At 33.4% G+C, this 12684-nt stretch overlaps 1 protein-coding gene across 1 annotated transcript in view; it reads right to left on the bottom strand.

Moving 5' to 3' along the window:
• Positions 1 to 12669, bottom strand: part of Nt5b (5' nucleotidase B) — a 91975-nt gene extending 79306 nt beyond the window's left edge. Inside the window, exon 1 of the mRNA XM_072544158.1 lies at positions 12449 to 12669. Coding sequence (XP_072400259.1) covers positions 12449 to 12519 — 71 coding nt within the window. The 5' untranslated portion in view covers positions 12520 to 12669. The remainder of the gene's footprint in view (positions 1 to 12448) is intronic.
• Between the last annotated feature and the right edge of the window lie 15 nt (positions 12670 to 12684).

Here is a 12684-nt window from a genome sequence, read left to right as displayed (position 1 = left end):
TTTGCACCTTGGTTAGTTTGAAGATGGCCCTTTTTGCTGCTTGTTTGGCCACCATAGCAATGATACATACAATGTACTGACACGTCTGGTTTTGAACTTTTTTCCATGAGTGAGTTTGGCTACCATTAACGTGTGATACTTTACTTGCTATAAGACCTAGTCTATTCGTTGGATTTTCTTGGTTTTTAGCAACTCTTTTTGTTGTGTTTATGTGGTTTTGCTCTGGTTTATGTGCCAGCAGTCATTTTCACCTCTTTCCTTAAACTCTTCTGTTGAGTTCTAGATAGGCGTTTCTTGAAGACTGACTCATGAGTCTGTTCCTCTCATAACACCTCCTGGCTGAGTATTTGGGGCGGAGACAGAATCTGCGACTGGAGTCGCCTCTCTGATCGTTGCCGTTTTGTTTCTCTTCATAAACTCAGGAGAATTACTCATTTTTGAAAGATCTCTTTTTCTGTTAATCCCGCTGGCCATTTGTTCCCACGAGTTTGAAAGTTTTGAAATCAACAGCGACATTCTGAAAACACGAGATTTGTTTTGCAAGATGCATGTATCTGTTGTATTCTTCTTTTGTTGGAGTTATGCAGATGGCAACCGGATATCTGAGAGTCGCTGAAGTGAGATGGTACATCGACCGACGATGGAACCTGCAGGAGAAGGAGATGCTGTTGCCACCATAGCCCCCTCCTGGAATCCTGAAAGTGTTTATGCTGTGAACTCGAATATTTTAGACTTTATTAATTTCGTAATTATTTTTCAATCATATTTTTCTACCTTTCTACTTGTATTTCACTAATATTTTTAATAAACTTTTTCCAGCCAGAGTCTTAAACTTTTTTTAAGAGTCTTCAATGGACCAATTTGCCACGTCGGGGCGCATCGCCCCATGTTGCATGCCTTTTCCATTGGTCAATTGGTTTAAAAACTCTCAGAATAATATGTATAAATATTAGTTAAGTTCAAGCTAAGAGACAGTCCTTCACGGCCTCTCCTAGAGTACCGCATGTCGGGGCTCTGTCATAGCCAAGTTCCTCAAGACTCTACGGCTGCTTTTTTCTCTACTGCAGCGGTTATTTTTATTTTATTGTAAGAAATTAGCTAGTCTTTGTCAAGACTTGCTCTTTAAAACACCCATAGTCCTACCTGAGATGGACATAAGCGGGGATACTTGTTAAGCATAAGACAATGTTAGCTAGCAGTCTTTTCTCCCCCGAGACGACAGTACACCGCAAGAGAATCGAGTTCCTCCAGAATGCTGATCTGGTAGGAACTTCACCGGGCCTTTGGGTGTTGACTAAAGGCCAGCCGCTTCTGCTAGAGTGTTGATCTAGTGGCAGTTCCTTATCAGTCTTAGAGGGTTATCTGAGACAGACCTGTTACAGGGCTAAGTGTCGATTAGTCACTTCCCACTCCTTGCCGGACCGAGTGTTGATCGATCCGTCCACCTCTAACCCGTCCTTCCTTTTCTTCAACGTGTGTGTATTAACACACTGTAGTTGTCGTTTCAATTTTATGACATTAATTATATTTTATTTTTCGCAGGTATTAAACAGTGGGCCATCGAGCCGTACGTCGATGCCGTCGTCGTAGGATTGACATTTAAATTGTGTAGATATTATCGCGGATATAATTTTATTTTTTATTTATTGGTTTCAAATATATTTCCTTCTTTCCTATCAAAAGAATATTTCCTTAATTAAATAATTGTTACATCACTAACTAAAGCGATAAGTAATGATGAAAACAGTTTCTAAGCCAACTTATATTAAAATAAAACAAAAGTTAAGAATAAGTGATAAACAGAACATTAAAAAACATCTAAAATGATCTATTATCTAGAGTACAATTGTTCAAAGTGAAATTGTTCATTTTCATTACTTTCAATACACTTTGAAGAACAAGAACTTTTTTAAGCAATTATGTAAAAATAACCCTGTTACAACCAAAAATTAAAATTTCTTATTGTATGTTCATTACTGAATTTTCCTTTCCTATATGTCAATTTTAGTTTATTATTTTTGTTCATGATCCTAGTTTGCCTATTAGTCCAGGAAATGAAGCATTTCACCTCGCAATTTTTTCGTCCTGCGTGGATTGACTTGAAATTTTAACAGAAGGTAGGTAATAGCCTAAGGATCAAAATCTATATCGAACCAAAGTGCGACAAAGCCTTGGGGGTGGTTACCACCCCATCTCGGGGGTGAAAAATTTTTTTTACGTTTTAACTAAGGTTTCGATTAAAATAGTGATTCTAAACAAAAAATGTTCTATACATTTTTTTTTGTAAAACTGATATTTTTCAAGTTATTCGCGATTGAACGTAACAACTTTTAGACGAAAAAATCGACGTTTTTAATCGATTTTTCGCGAATAACTCGAAAATGGTGCATTTTATCAAAAAAATTGTAGAGAACAAATTTGTAGCTTTTAAAAAGAAAAATACAATTCATTTTTTAAAATGTTTTTGCGATATAATAGGAACCGAAATACGGCCTATCAATGTTCAGCGGTTTTCTTGAAATGCCAAATTTGAAAGATTCAAAGTCAAATATCGGGAAAATGATGCAATTTTGGAAGAAAACTCATAAAACCTTTTTTAAAGAGCATAAATAGACCTATCATAAAAAAAGACTCTAGTTCAAAAATTGAGTGAGTTATGATGAAAATAAGGTCAATACCTCATTTTTTTACGAAAAAATCGATGAAAACAACCCCCTAACTACTCCCATAATTAAAATCGATCTTCACCCTTCTGCAATTCTCTTTGTACATGTATTGTTAATACGTCCAAGAAGTTTGACCCATTTAAAATGCTTAGTTTTAGAAAAAGTACAGCTTAAAGCGAGAAACGATTTACAATTTCATATTTTTTACCCTTCTTTTTTTAAATATCCCCATCTTTTTCGAGCCCTTTAAACTCACCCTATTTAAAAACCAAGGGTTCCAAAAAGATTTAATTCACAGATCCTTGTAGCTCTTAAAAACCTCTACAAAATCGTTTTTAAAGAAACACTCTATCGGTAAAAATGAAGGAAATACGTTAAAAAAACCAATTAATTTTTTTTCCGGAAAATTCCATTAGAATAGTACAGTACATTTCGGAGCATAATAATCTACAAAACCGGTTTATTAGGTAGTGGGGCGTTATACATTCGAAATTTTAAGCGTTCTTATTTTGAAATCCCATACAAATTCTTCCCATTAAAATTCTTCTACATTATATTCATCTAAAAGTTTTGAAATAGGGTACCCAGATAGTTCAAAATTAATAGTTTTTTTTCCATGCTTTTACTGGCTGTGATACTGTATCTGCTTTTTACAATAAAGGTAAAAAAAAATTTTTGATATTGTTCAAAAAAGACCGGACATGAGGGAACATGCCGAAATTTTTTACAGTAGTACTGCTAAGCTTGAAGATATTTTAGATGCTGGCAGATACTGTGCAATAATATTGTACGGAACTGTTAAAGACACGCAGCTTACCAAGTTAAAAAAAATAAAAGATTTGGAAGCTTTTCTCGAGCAGATGCGGTACGAACAGTTCATCAAAGCTACAACGAAAAACTGTGCGGTTAAGCTATCATCCCTTCTGCCCACTGTTGATACCTTAGATGAGCATTCAAAAAGATGCTATTACCAACAGATTGGGGATGGTATTCCAAAGATGGTTTGTTATTACCCGTATGCATGAACAAACAACCTGCACCCGATGAACTTTTGAAAATTATTTTTTGCCAATGCAAAAAAGGATGCGGCGTTTCATGTGGGTGCAGAAAAGTTGGTTTATACTGTAACTCTACTTGTTCTGGGTGCTCAGGTGAAGGGTGCAATAATAGTCCACCAATAATTGAATAAGATGAGGATGACATAGATCACGATGAAGATGTAATTGATCGAATAAAATTAATATTATAATTGTTTTACCTATAAATGTAAATATTTTCAACTATTTATGTAAATGTATAAGAATATATGGTGCCTTTTTATGTTGATAAATTTTTTTGTATTTAATTCTACTTTTTTCAATTTATATCTATTAAATTAGTTTATAAAAACTGCAATGTTGTAAAGGGTGATTTTCAAAAGTTGAAAAGTTGCAAAATTTTGGCAAAAAATTGTTTTTACCTATAGCACTCATAACAATTGATTTATGGGTTGAAAATTTATGAAATTGTATTTTAAAGTATAAAAAAATCACTATTTAACTAATCCAAACCAAATTTCACTCGTCTTAAGATTTGTAATGTTATTTTACAATTTTTAAAAATTAGGGGTAGTTTTCACCCCTAAAAACAATCAGGGTTCATCGGCATGACATAAACTATAAAGCAGAGGGTGAGTTGAGCTTAAATCCAAATTTTTATCCAAATCGATCCAAGGCGAAATCATTTTTTTAGAATTAGTAATTTTTTACATTAATCTCTAACAAGGGTTGCTTTTTAAGGGTTGAAATATGATGGAACTCTATTCAAAAGTATAAAATAATCATTATTTAACTAATTCAAACCAAATCTTACCCATATTCAGGTTTAATATGTTATTTTATAATTTTTGACAATTAGGGGTAGTTTTCACCCCTAAAACCCTTCAGCGCACTTCGGTTCGATATAGATTTTGATCCTTGGGCTATCACCTACCTTCTGTTAAAATTTCAACTCAATCCATGCAGGACGAAAAAATTGCGAGGTTTTAACTTTTTTCGAGCTTCATTTCCTGAACTATATCCTACATTAAGCATTAATTGTGATGTTTTAAATGTATTAAAAAATCTACTTCTGTTCACAAAAATAATAATTTTGTTTCATTTAAATTTCTTTTGAAATAAATTTAAGATCTTATTTATTATGTTTAAGTATGTACGTTTAATTACAAATATGGAACAGCAAAAAGCACGCTTTGCAATTTTACACATGCCTTTTATGTTATGACTAGTTAAAAAATATGTAACAAGTTAAAATTTCAAGTCTACCCACATTGTATATTTTTAAGCTGACACTAATTTTCTAACCTGCATATTTGAGCAGCCTGTTGAAAACTGTTTTCTATTTCAATCATATTTAATGCATGGAATTTGTCTTTTATTTTCTTTGGTTTTTAAGTAAACACTGTAAATTCTTACTACATCAATAAAAACCTATATTTGCATGGATTAATTTAACACAACTTGAAGTGTTGTACATACCAATATACTTCTTACACGGAGAAGAATTTCGGAGACTGAAATGGAAACGTCAAAAAATATAAAGTATATTTAATTATATTGTGATTTATCCCCGTTGTTTCATTATCAGCACTGACGGAAAACCCATTCTGGGTCTTGGCCTGTTCCAGGATTCTATTTTGTGTAGTTCGTTCTATTTGATTAAATGCCTCATATCATTTCTCTTTTGCACCTTGCGATTACGACAGCATTATCTGTAATCGCTAATATATGCACCCTTTTATTAATTATTATTCCTCGAGTATAGACTGTTACGTCTATTATTTTTTACAGTATGATGTTGAACAAGATGCATGATAGGACGTCTCCACAACAAAGTCCCTTTTTCGCAATCTTACGTAATATCTTCCTCAACATAGTTAATTCTTTTTGTATTTGGATTTTACTTTCTACTTTAAGAGTTTCTTTTAAAAATACTATTAGTTGTGTTGGTATATTAAATTCTTCCATTGTTTGTATTTAGCGTTCTCAGTTTATATTGTCATATACGCTTTCGAAGTCTATGAAATGTGTGTCGATGTTATATTCACTTGTTTTTTCGAATACCTGTCGTAGAAGAAGATCTGGTCTATTGTTGACTTCTGCCTACAGAAGCCGCATTGGTATTTGCCACCTGTTTTTTTAGCGTATGATCTAAGCCTTTCACAAAAGACGTTGGACATTATTTTGAATGTTGCGTGATTCCACGGTAATTTCCACTAGTCTCCATTTTGTATGTAATGATACCATAATACAGCTATTCCACTCCGCTGGTAAGTACTTCATCAATCGTCATCATCATCATTCTCAGCGTATTCTACCGATTATGGTGCAGCCTCCTTTACATAGTAGTTATCCATTTCTGCCCACGATTGTCTAATACTCGTTTTTCTGTGCCATGTTGTACCGGCTTGTTTCCGTATGTCATAATCCCATCTTAATTTGGACGTCTTCTTGGTCTCTTGACGCCTCTTTGATACCATAGTGTAACTCTAGCGGACCATTGCCTATTGTCAGTTCTTCTCGCTAAATGTCCCGCCCACTGCCATTTTAAATGTTTTTCCTTGGTTTTCTGTATGACCCATTCTATTATTTTTCGATCTCTCTTTCTTATACCTAGCATGCATCGCTCCATTGACCTTTAAGTGACATTGAGTTTCGCTATTTCGTTTTCTTTAGTGTCCAAGTTTGACAGCCGTATGTCATGAGAACTATGTCGTTAGAATGAGAACTATTTTCAACAGTCGAGACATATCATTAAAAACAAAATGCCGTCTATTGAACTGCTACATATTCACAGTTCTGCTCTACGGAATGGAAGCATGGACACTGACTGTTGCATCTATGAATCGGCTCGAAGCTTTCGAAATGTGGTGTTATAGGCGCATCTTACGTATATCCTGGGTTGACAGAGTTACTAATGTGGAGGTCCTGCGTAGAATGGGAAAAGAATGTGAAATTCTCATGACCGTCAAAACTAAAAAGTTGGAATATCTAGGTCATGTAATGAGAAATCAAGAACGTTACGGCCTTCTCCAGCTGATTCTCCAAGGGAAAGTAAATGGTAAGAGAGGACCGGGAAGAAGACGCATTTCCTGGCTTCAAAATTTGCGAAAGTGGTATAACACGACTACCACTGAACTGTTCCACGATGCAATAAGCAAAGTGAAGATAGCCGTGATGATCGCCAACGTCCGGAACGGATAGGCACTTTAAGAAGAAGATGTCATGATTGGTAGTATATACTGATAGAATGCTTTTTTCTTCAGGTGGAGTGGCATCTTCGTTTTGAATATAACTGCATTTCTACCAAAAAACGCCCGAGCCAGTTTCATTATTATGTTGATTTCTGGGAGTAAAGAGCCAGATTTATGTATTAATTGTCCCAGGTATACATACTAGTCTACTGCCTTAAGTACAGTATTGTTTATTAGTACATATTGGACATCCACTAGCTCGTTGTGCATGGTTTTTGTTTTTGTCAAGTTCATTTTTAGGCCAACTTCATTACTAGTTGCATTTAGGTCAATTATAAGTTCTTGTAGTTCTGCAGGATTATTAGCAATCAGAAGGATGTCGTCTACAAATCTTAGATGGCTGAGATATTCTCCATCAATGAATAGGCCTTTGTTGTGCCAGTTAATTTTGCTGAATATATTTTGAAGATCCACTAGGAAACCAAGTTCCTGTATATATTTTGAAGAGTTGCAGTGAAGAGATTTGGTGATATTTGCGTCTCCTTGTCGGACGCCTCTGGTAGTGAAAAATTCTGGAGTGTTTTCATACATTTTTACCTAAGATTTTGCTTGCCTGTATATATTTGCTAAAGTCTCTATGGTTTTCAATACCTTGGTTGGTCAAAGCTTCTATTACTGCCTCGGTATATATAGAATCGAAAGACTTCTCGAAATCTATGAAGGTTAATGCTAGCGGTATTTCATATTCTTTAGCTTTACTCATTAGTTCTGGAAGCGTATGGATATGATCCAGGGTACTGAATCCACTTCTGAAGCCAGCTTACTCTCTTGACTGTGCAGCACCTAATGCATTTGTTAATATGTTGTTGATGATCTTTGTGAATATCTTGTATATGATTGGTAGTAGACTTATAAGTCTGTAGTTTTTGATATCCTCTTTGCTATCTTTCTTATGAATGACAATTATGTTTGCTGTATTCCAGTGGCCTGGTATGCATCTTGATCTTAGGCAGTTCGTAAATATGCCTGCTAAGATTTTACAGGAATTTTCTGCCAGCGTATTTACGCAGTTCCACTGTTACTCCCTCTATTGCAGCTATTTTACCACTTTTCATTTTTGTAATTGTCGATTCTATTTCTTCCGGAAGGACTTCTGGTACATTTTCTTGGTTACTGATTAATTCTTTAAGTGTTTCAAAGGCTTTGTATAGTTGGCTGTAGAATTTATTCACGAGTTGTATTATTTCATTTCTGTCTGTAATTCTGGTGTTTACGTTTGTTAGTGCAACGATCTGCTTCCTTCTAATTTTTTATAGCTTTTTCTGTTTTTGATTGCATTTTCTATCAGTCCTTCATTGTATTTTCTTAAGTCTTCCTTAATACTTTTCTTTATTGTCTTACAAAGTTCTGTGTATTGTATTCTCTCTATGTTGCTACTTACTTTCATTTCCTCTCTTTGTTTTAACATTATTTTTGTTTTATTAGACAGTTTACTATGTTCATTTTGTTGTTGCGTGCCTCCGATTTCTTTGGCACTATCAAGGATGATTTCCATTAACTGAGAGCTGTCGACTTGGTCAAGTAATCTTTCATCAATTATTCTTTGGTAGTGATCCGAAGTGATATGAACACAATTAAATTAAGGAAAACTTCGTATCTGGGCCATATACTTCGAAACTATAAATATTTTCATATACACGTCATCATGAAAGGATAAGTAGAGGGAAATAAAAGCTTGCGATGAAAGAAGAAATCTTGGCTGAGGAATATCAGAGATTGGACTAACCTCGGTGTTGAACATATATTTCACGTTACAAAAAATAGGGAAGCGTTTAAAGAAGTGATCGCCAACCTTCGTTAGAAGATGACACAATAAGAAAAAGTGATCTGAGTTTCTTTTAGATTGTTAATATTTATACCGGTTGCTTTTGCTTTTGTAATTAATTTTATTCTTTCTAGTTTCTCTGATTAGTCTATGGTCGCTGCCTGTTTGAAATTTATTTATTACACTGACATGTTCTATTGTAACAATCTTGTTGTTAAGTCAATTTCGTTCTTAGTGGTTCCATTTGGTGCTACCCAAGTCCATTTACTGTTAGTTTTTGTCTTAAAGAATATATTTGCAATAGGCATGTTTTGATAGTGCATAAACTGAATAAGTCTTTCTCCCCTTTCATTTCTCTCGCTGACTCCATGCTTTCGCATGAGTTGTTCCTGACCGTTTCTCTTTCCTACTTTGACATTAAAGTCACCAATTAAATACTCCTTTATTGTTATGTAATGCTTCAGTTATGTTACTGTAGAGTTCCTCTATTTCTTCGTCAGTGTGATTAATCGTTGGGGCGTATATTTGTATAATTTGTACATTGTATCTTTGATAGTTATAAGATTAAGCTAGCTACTCTATCTCAGATACTAGTTATTTCTGCTACTCTTCGTTTCCATTTCTGCTACTCTCGATAATAGAATGTCTTTCCTGGCGATAATTCAAATAGCTCTTCATCGTTCCGTCTTATCTCGCTGATTCCTATGACGTCCCCATTTTATATTGTCAGTTTATTTTTCCAGTAGCACAAATCTGGATTGATTTAATAGCGAGCGGCAGTTATATGTCGCTATATAAAGCGTTGTTTTATTTGGGTAGCGGTTTAGACACCGCAGATTTTTGCCTTTTTTTATGATTGTTATGAGATCAATAAAATGTATACTTTCATTGACCAGTCTCTGTGGAATTTCCATTATTATAGCCTAATCTTTAAAATCTATGGCATGAAATTTCGGTTTTAAGTTTTGGCAACAAATGTGAGGCAGTTAAGATATGCCTACAAACTCTGAATTTAAAATTTCGTATTACAAACGATCTTAAACGTGTAAAATTGCTTCTTTTCGATTGCACAAGTACGTTTTTCGAAACTACATAATTTCAGCTACAACTGTTTGGTAAACGTATGAATTCTGAGTTTTTAGGCATATTTTAAATCCCTAATATTTGTTGCCAAAACTCAAATTTAAAATAACACGTTATAGGTTTTGAAGATTAGGCTCTAACAATGGAAACTCCACTACGACCAGTCAATGAAAGTGATAAATTTTAATGATCCGTTTGCGGCAAGATGTAAAAGTTGCATACGAAAGCTGTACTCTTCACCTTTAAAACGCATTTTAATTTTTGTCGATAGGACACTCTGACCAAAAGATATAGAATTTTTACCGTTGAGTTGATACAAATTTTATTTAAAATTGATTTCGCGGGCATAACTGACATCTTGTTGTTGACAGCTTGTTTGTAAGATTTTTAGAGGTCAAATTTCTTACGACTGGACTATTTGAACAATCTGTTAACATTAGAATAATGAATCAAATGCATGCCTAATACATCATGCTCATTGGGAGATAACTTCCATTGAAGTTTCCCTTTAACTAATCATTCAATAATGTCAGAACATAAATTCAAATGATGTTAAAATATGACTTAATATCTACTTCAGTCTGATTTTAATATCTAGTAAGTCTGTTTTGTATATCGCTTTAGTCGCTCCATGTCACCCTAAAGGTCTTTCGATTTTCCTTTTGTTTATATTGTTAATTCAAACTGTTCGAGTAACAGTCTGTATGGGTTTTCACTAGACTTCAGTAAACTCAGCACAAATTTTGCATTTAACAAAAAGTACCACATTTCTCATTACTACTCTATAAGTCTCTTCATAAAATTCACCATCCCACCAGTATTCACAACCCTGAAGAGTGGGATTATTGTGATAGGGTCATAAAATTATAGTAAACTTGAAAAATTATAGTACTTATACTTATAGATGAGAAAAAATAATCGTCAAATTAAATTTTATCGCATTAAATAATGGATAATGGTTATTAATTGTTTTTATGAATATATTGAATTGATAAAAAATTAATCATAGTATATAAACTTAGGAGTTTAGAGGTATTAAAGGTTATACCTATTTTCTAATCACAACTGATTTGAGCTGTTAATGAGGCAGAGCAGACTTTGCACTTAGCTTTATAAATATTGGTAGGATATCAGTTACCCATTGTCTAAAGTCGGCTTCATTTAACCAAGACCCCCAAAATTTTTTTTAATGACTTCTTTCTTCAGATTCCTTTTCTTTCTGGCAACGTCTATCTCTTTAGCTCACTTTTTTTCCTGACGGCATCTATATTCAGCACAATTTTTGTTCTCTTCAACATTGTTCCATTGCGGCAATAATATTTCGAATTTCCTACATCTTGACCTCGCTTCTTATTTTGACCATAAAAATTCTCGAAAAAAACTTCTTTTTTCCAAAACTTCACTCAATTTCAAATATCACAAATTCTAATTACATTAATAATTATCGCTTACAATTCATAATATCACTTACAAAGCAATTGCCAGAAGTCATCTCGATGGCTTATATAATGAAAACAAATTTTCTCGAAATAGCGAGCGAGCGACGCGACGGTCGAATATTACGCGAAAAATTCGAAATCCTCGAACATATAATTTTTATGGTATAATTTGCGGTTGAACATTGAACGGTAATATATTTATCACACAGCCTTAATAACTTAACAACAGGTTAGGTAACAATTAGTTCAACCCGTTTTATAAATTTTTTATCAAGTATTACAGTATTTTTGAGTATTCCTGTTCTCCTTTTTGAAGCGAAGCTTCTATACTACAGTTGTATTAATTTTTCTCTACAGTAAAATGCTGAGACGATCGTCACGAAATTATCGACACGAAATAGTTGGAAGAGTCTACTTATTCGACGAGGGAAGTCCGTTATATGTGCAAACTTTTTTCAATTTTATTAACATCTACAAGTTTGTAGTTGTCATGTAGGACATGACTAGTGGAACTCACTTTTGGGTTTATCATGTGTGAGATATTCCTGGTGATTTATGAAGGTGACTAAAACATAAATAAGACATGACAGTAGAACAATAATGGGTTAAAACACATATTTGATGGTACTGGTAAATTTTCCACTATATAGATGTAGTATTAAGTAAATATAACATGATTACAATTATTGAAATGGAATATGATAATTTAACAATAACCAACAGTGTCAACAAAACTGAAACAAAGAATGAGGAGACTTTTATGTGAAAAAAGTTTTCTTTTCCCAAATTATGTGCTATTAATTCTATAAGAAATTGTAAAACTAAAATGCTTAAGTACATAATATAAATATTTTAAATAATTTTGGTAAATTAATAACTGAAACAGATATTTGTAGGCAATAACATTTCAATGATTATTGGTAGATAGAGTCACACTATTGGAACATGAACAAGTTTGCCCTTGGGTTATTCATTATCAAACTATATTTTATTTGGAGATAAAAGCCCTATCTAGTTGCCAGACTAATTAATATTTGTGTCATTTTATCTTTTATTTGATCTGGTAAATGTGTATGTAACATACAATAAGACTTGTAAATAATGATAAAAAACTCTTTGTTTAAGGGAAATATAAATTAAAATGGCTATTATTTGAATACTTTTCATGGGGATACTTATTTAAGCAACATATTGAATTACTCACCTCTGTTTGGCGTTTCTGTACCACTTTCTTCCAATTTTATCAGCTTGTTGTTGAAGTTCTGCATAATCCATGTTTATTTACAGATATATTAAATTACCCACTACTTTATAAGTCACTATTAAATGTTTTCAATAAAATATGTAATTATTATATTAAATCGTTAGCGAAATGTTCCCCGTTCGAAATATTTCAAAAATAAACCACGATCCAAATAATTTGTGAAATCTGACACTAAG

Source organism: Diabrotica undecimpunctata, chromosome 1 (genome assembly GCF_040954645.1).
Source record: "Diabrotica undecimpunctata isolate CICGRU chromosome 1, icDiaUnde3, whole genome shotgun sequence".
Lineage (NCBI taxonomy): Eukaryota > Metazoa > Arthropoda > Insecta > Coleoptera > Chrysomelidae > Diabrotica > Diabrotica undecimpunctata.
Note: the sequence above shows the minus strand (reverse complement) of the source record. Positions and strands in the feature narration are given on the sequence as shown.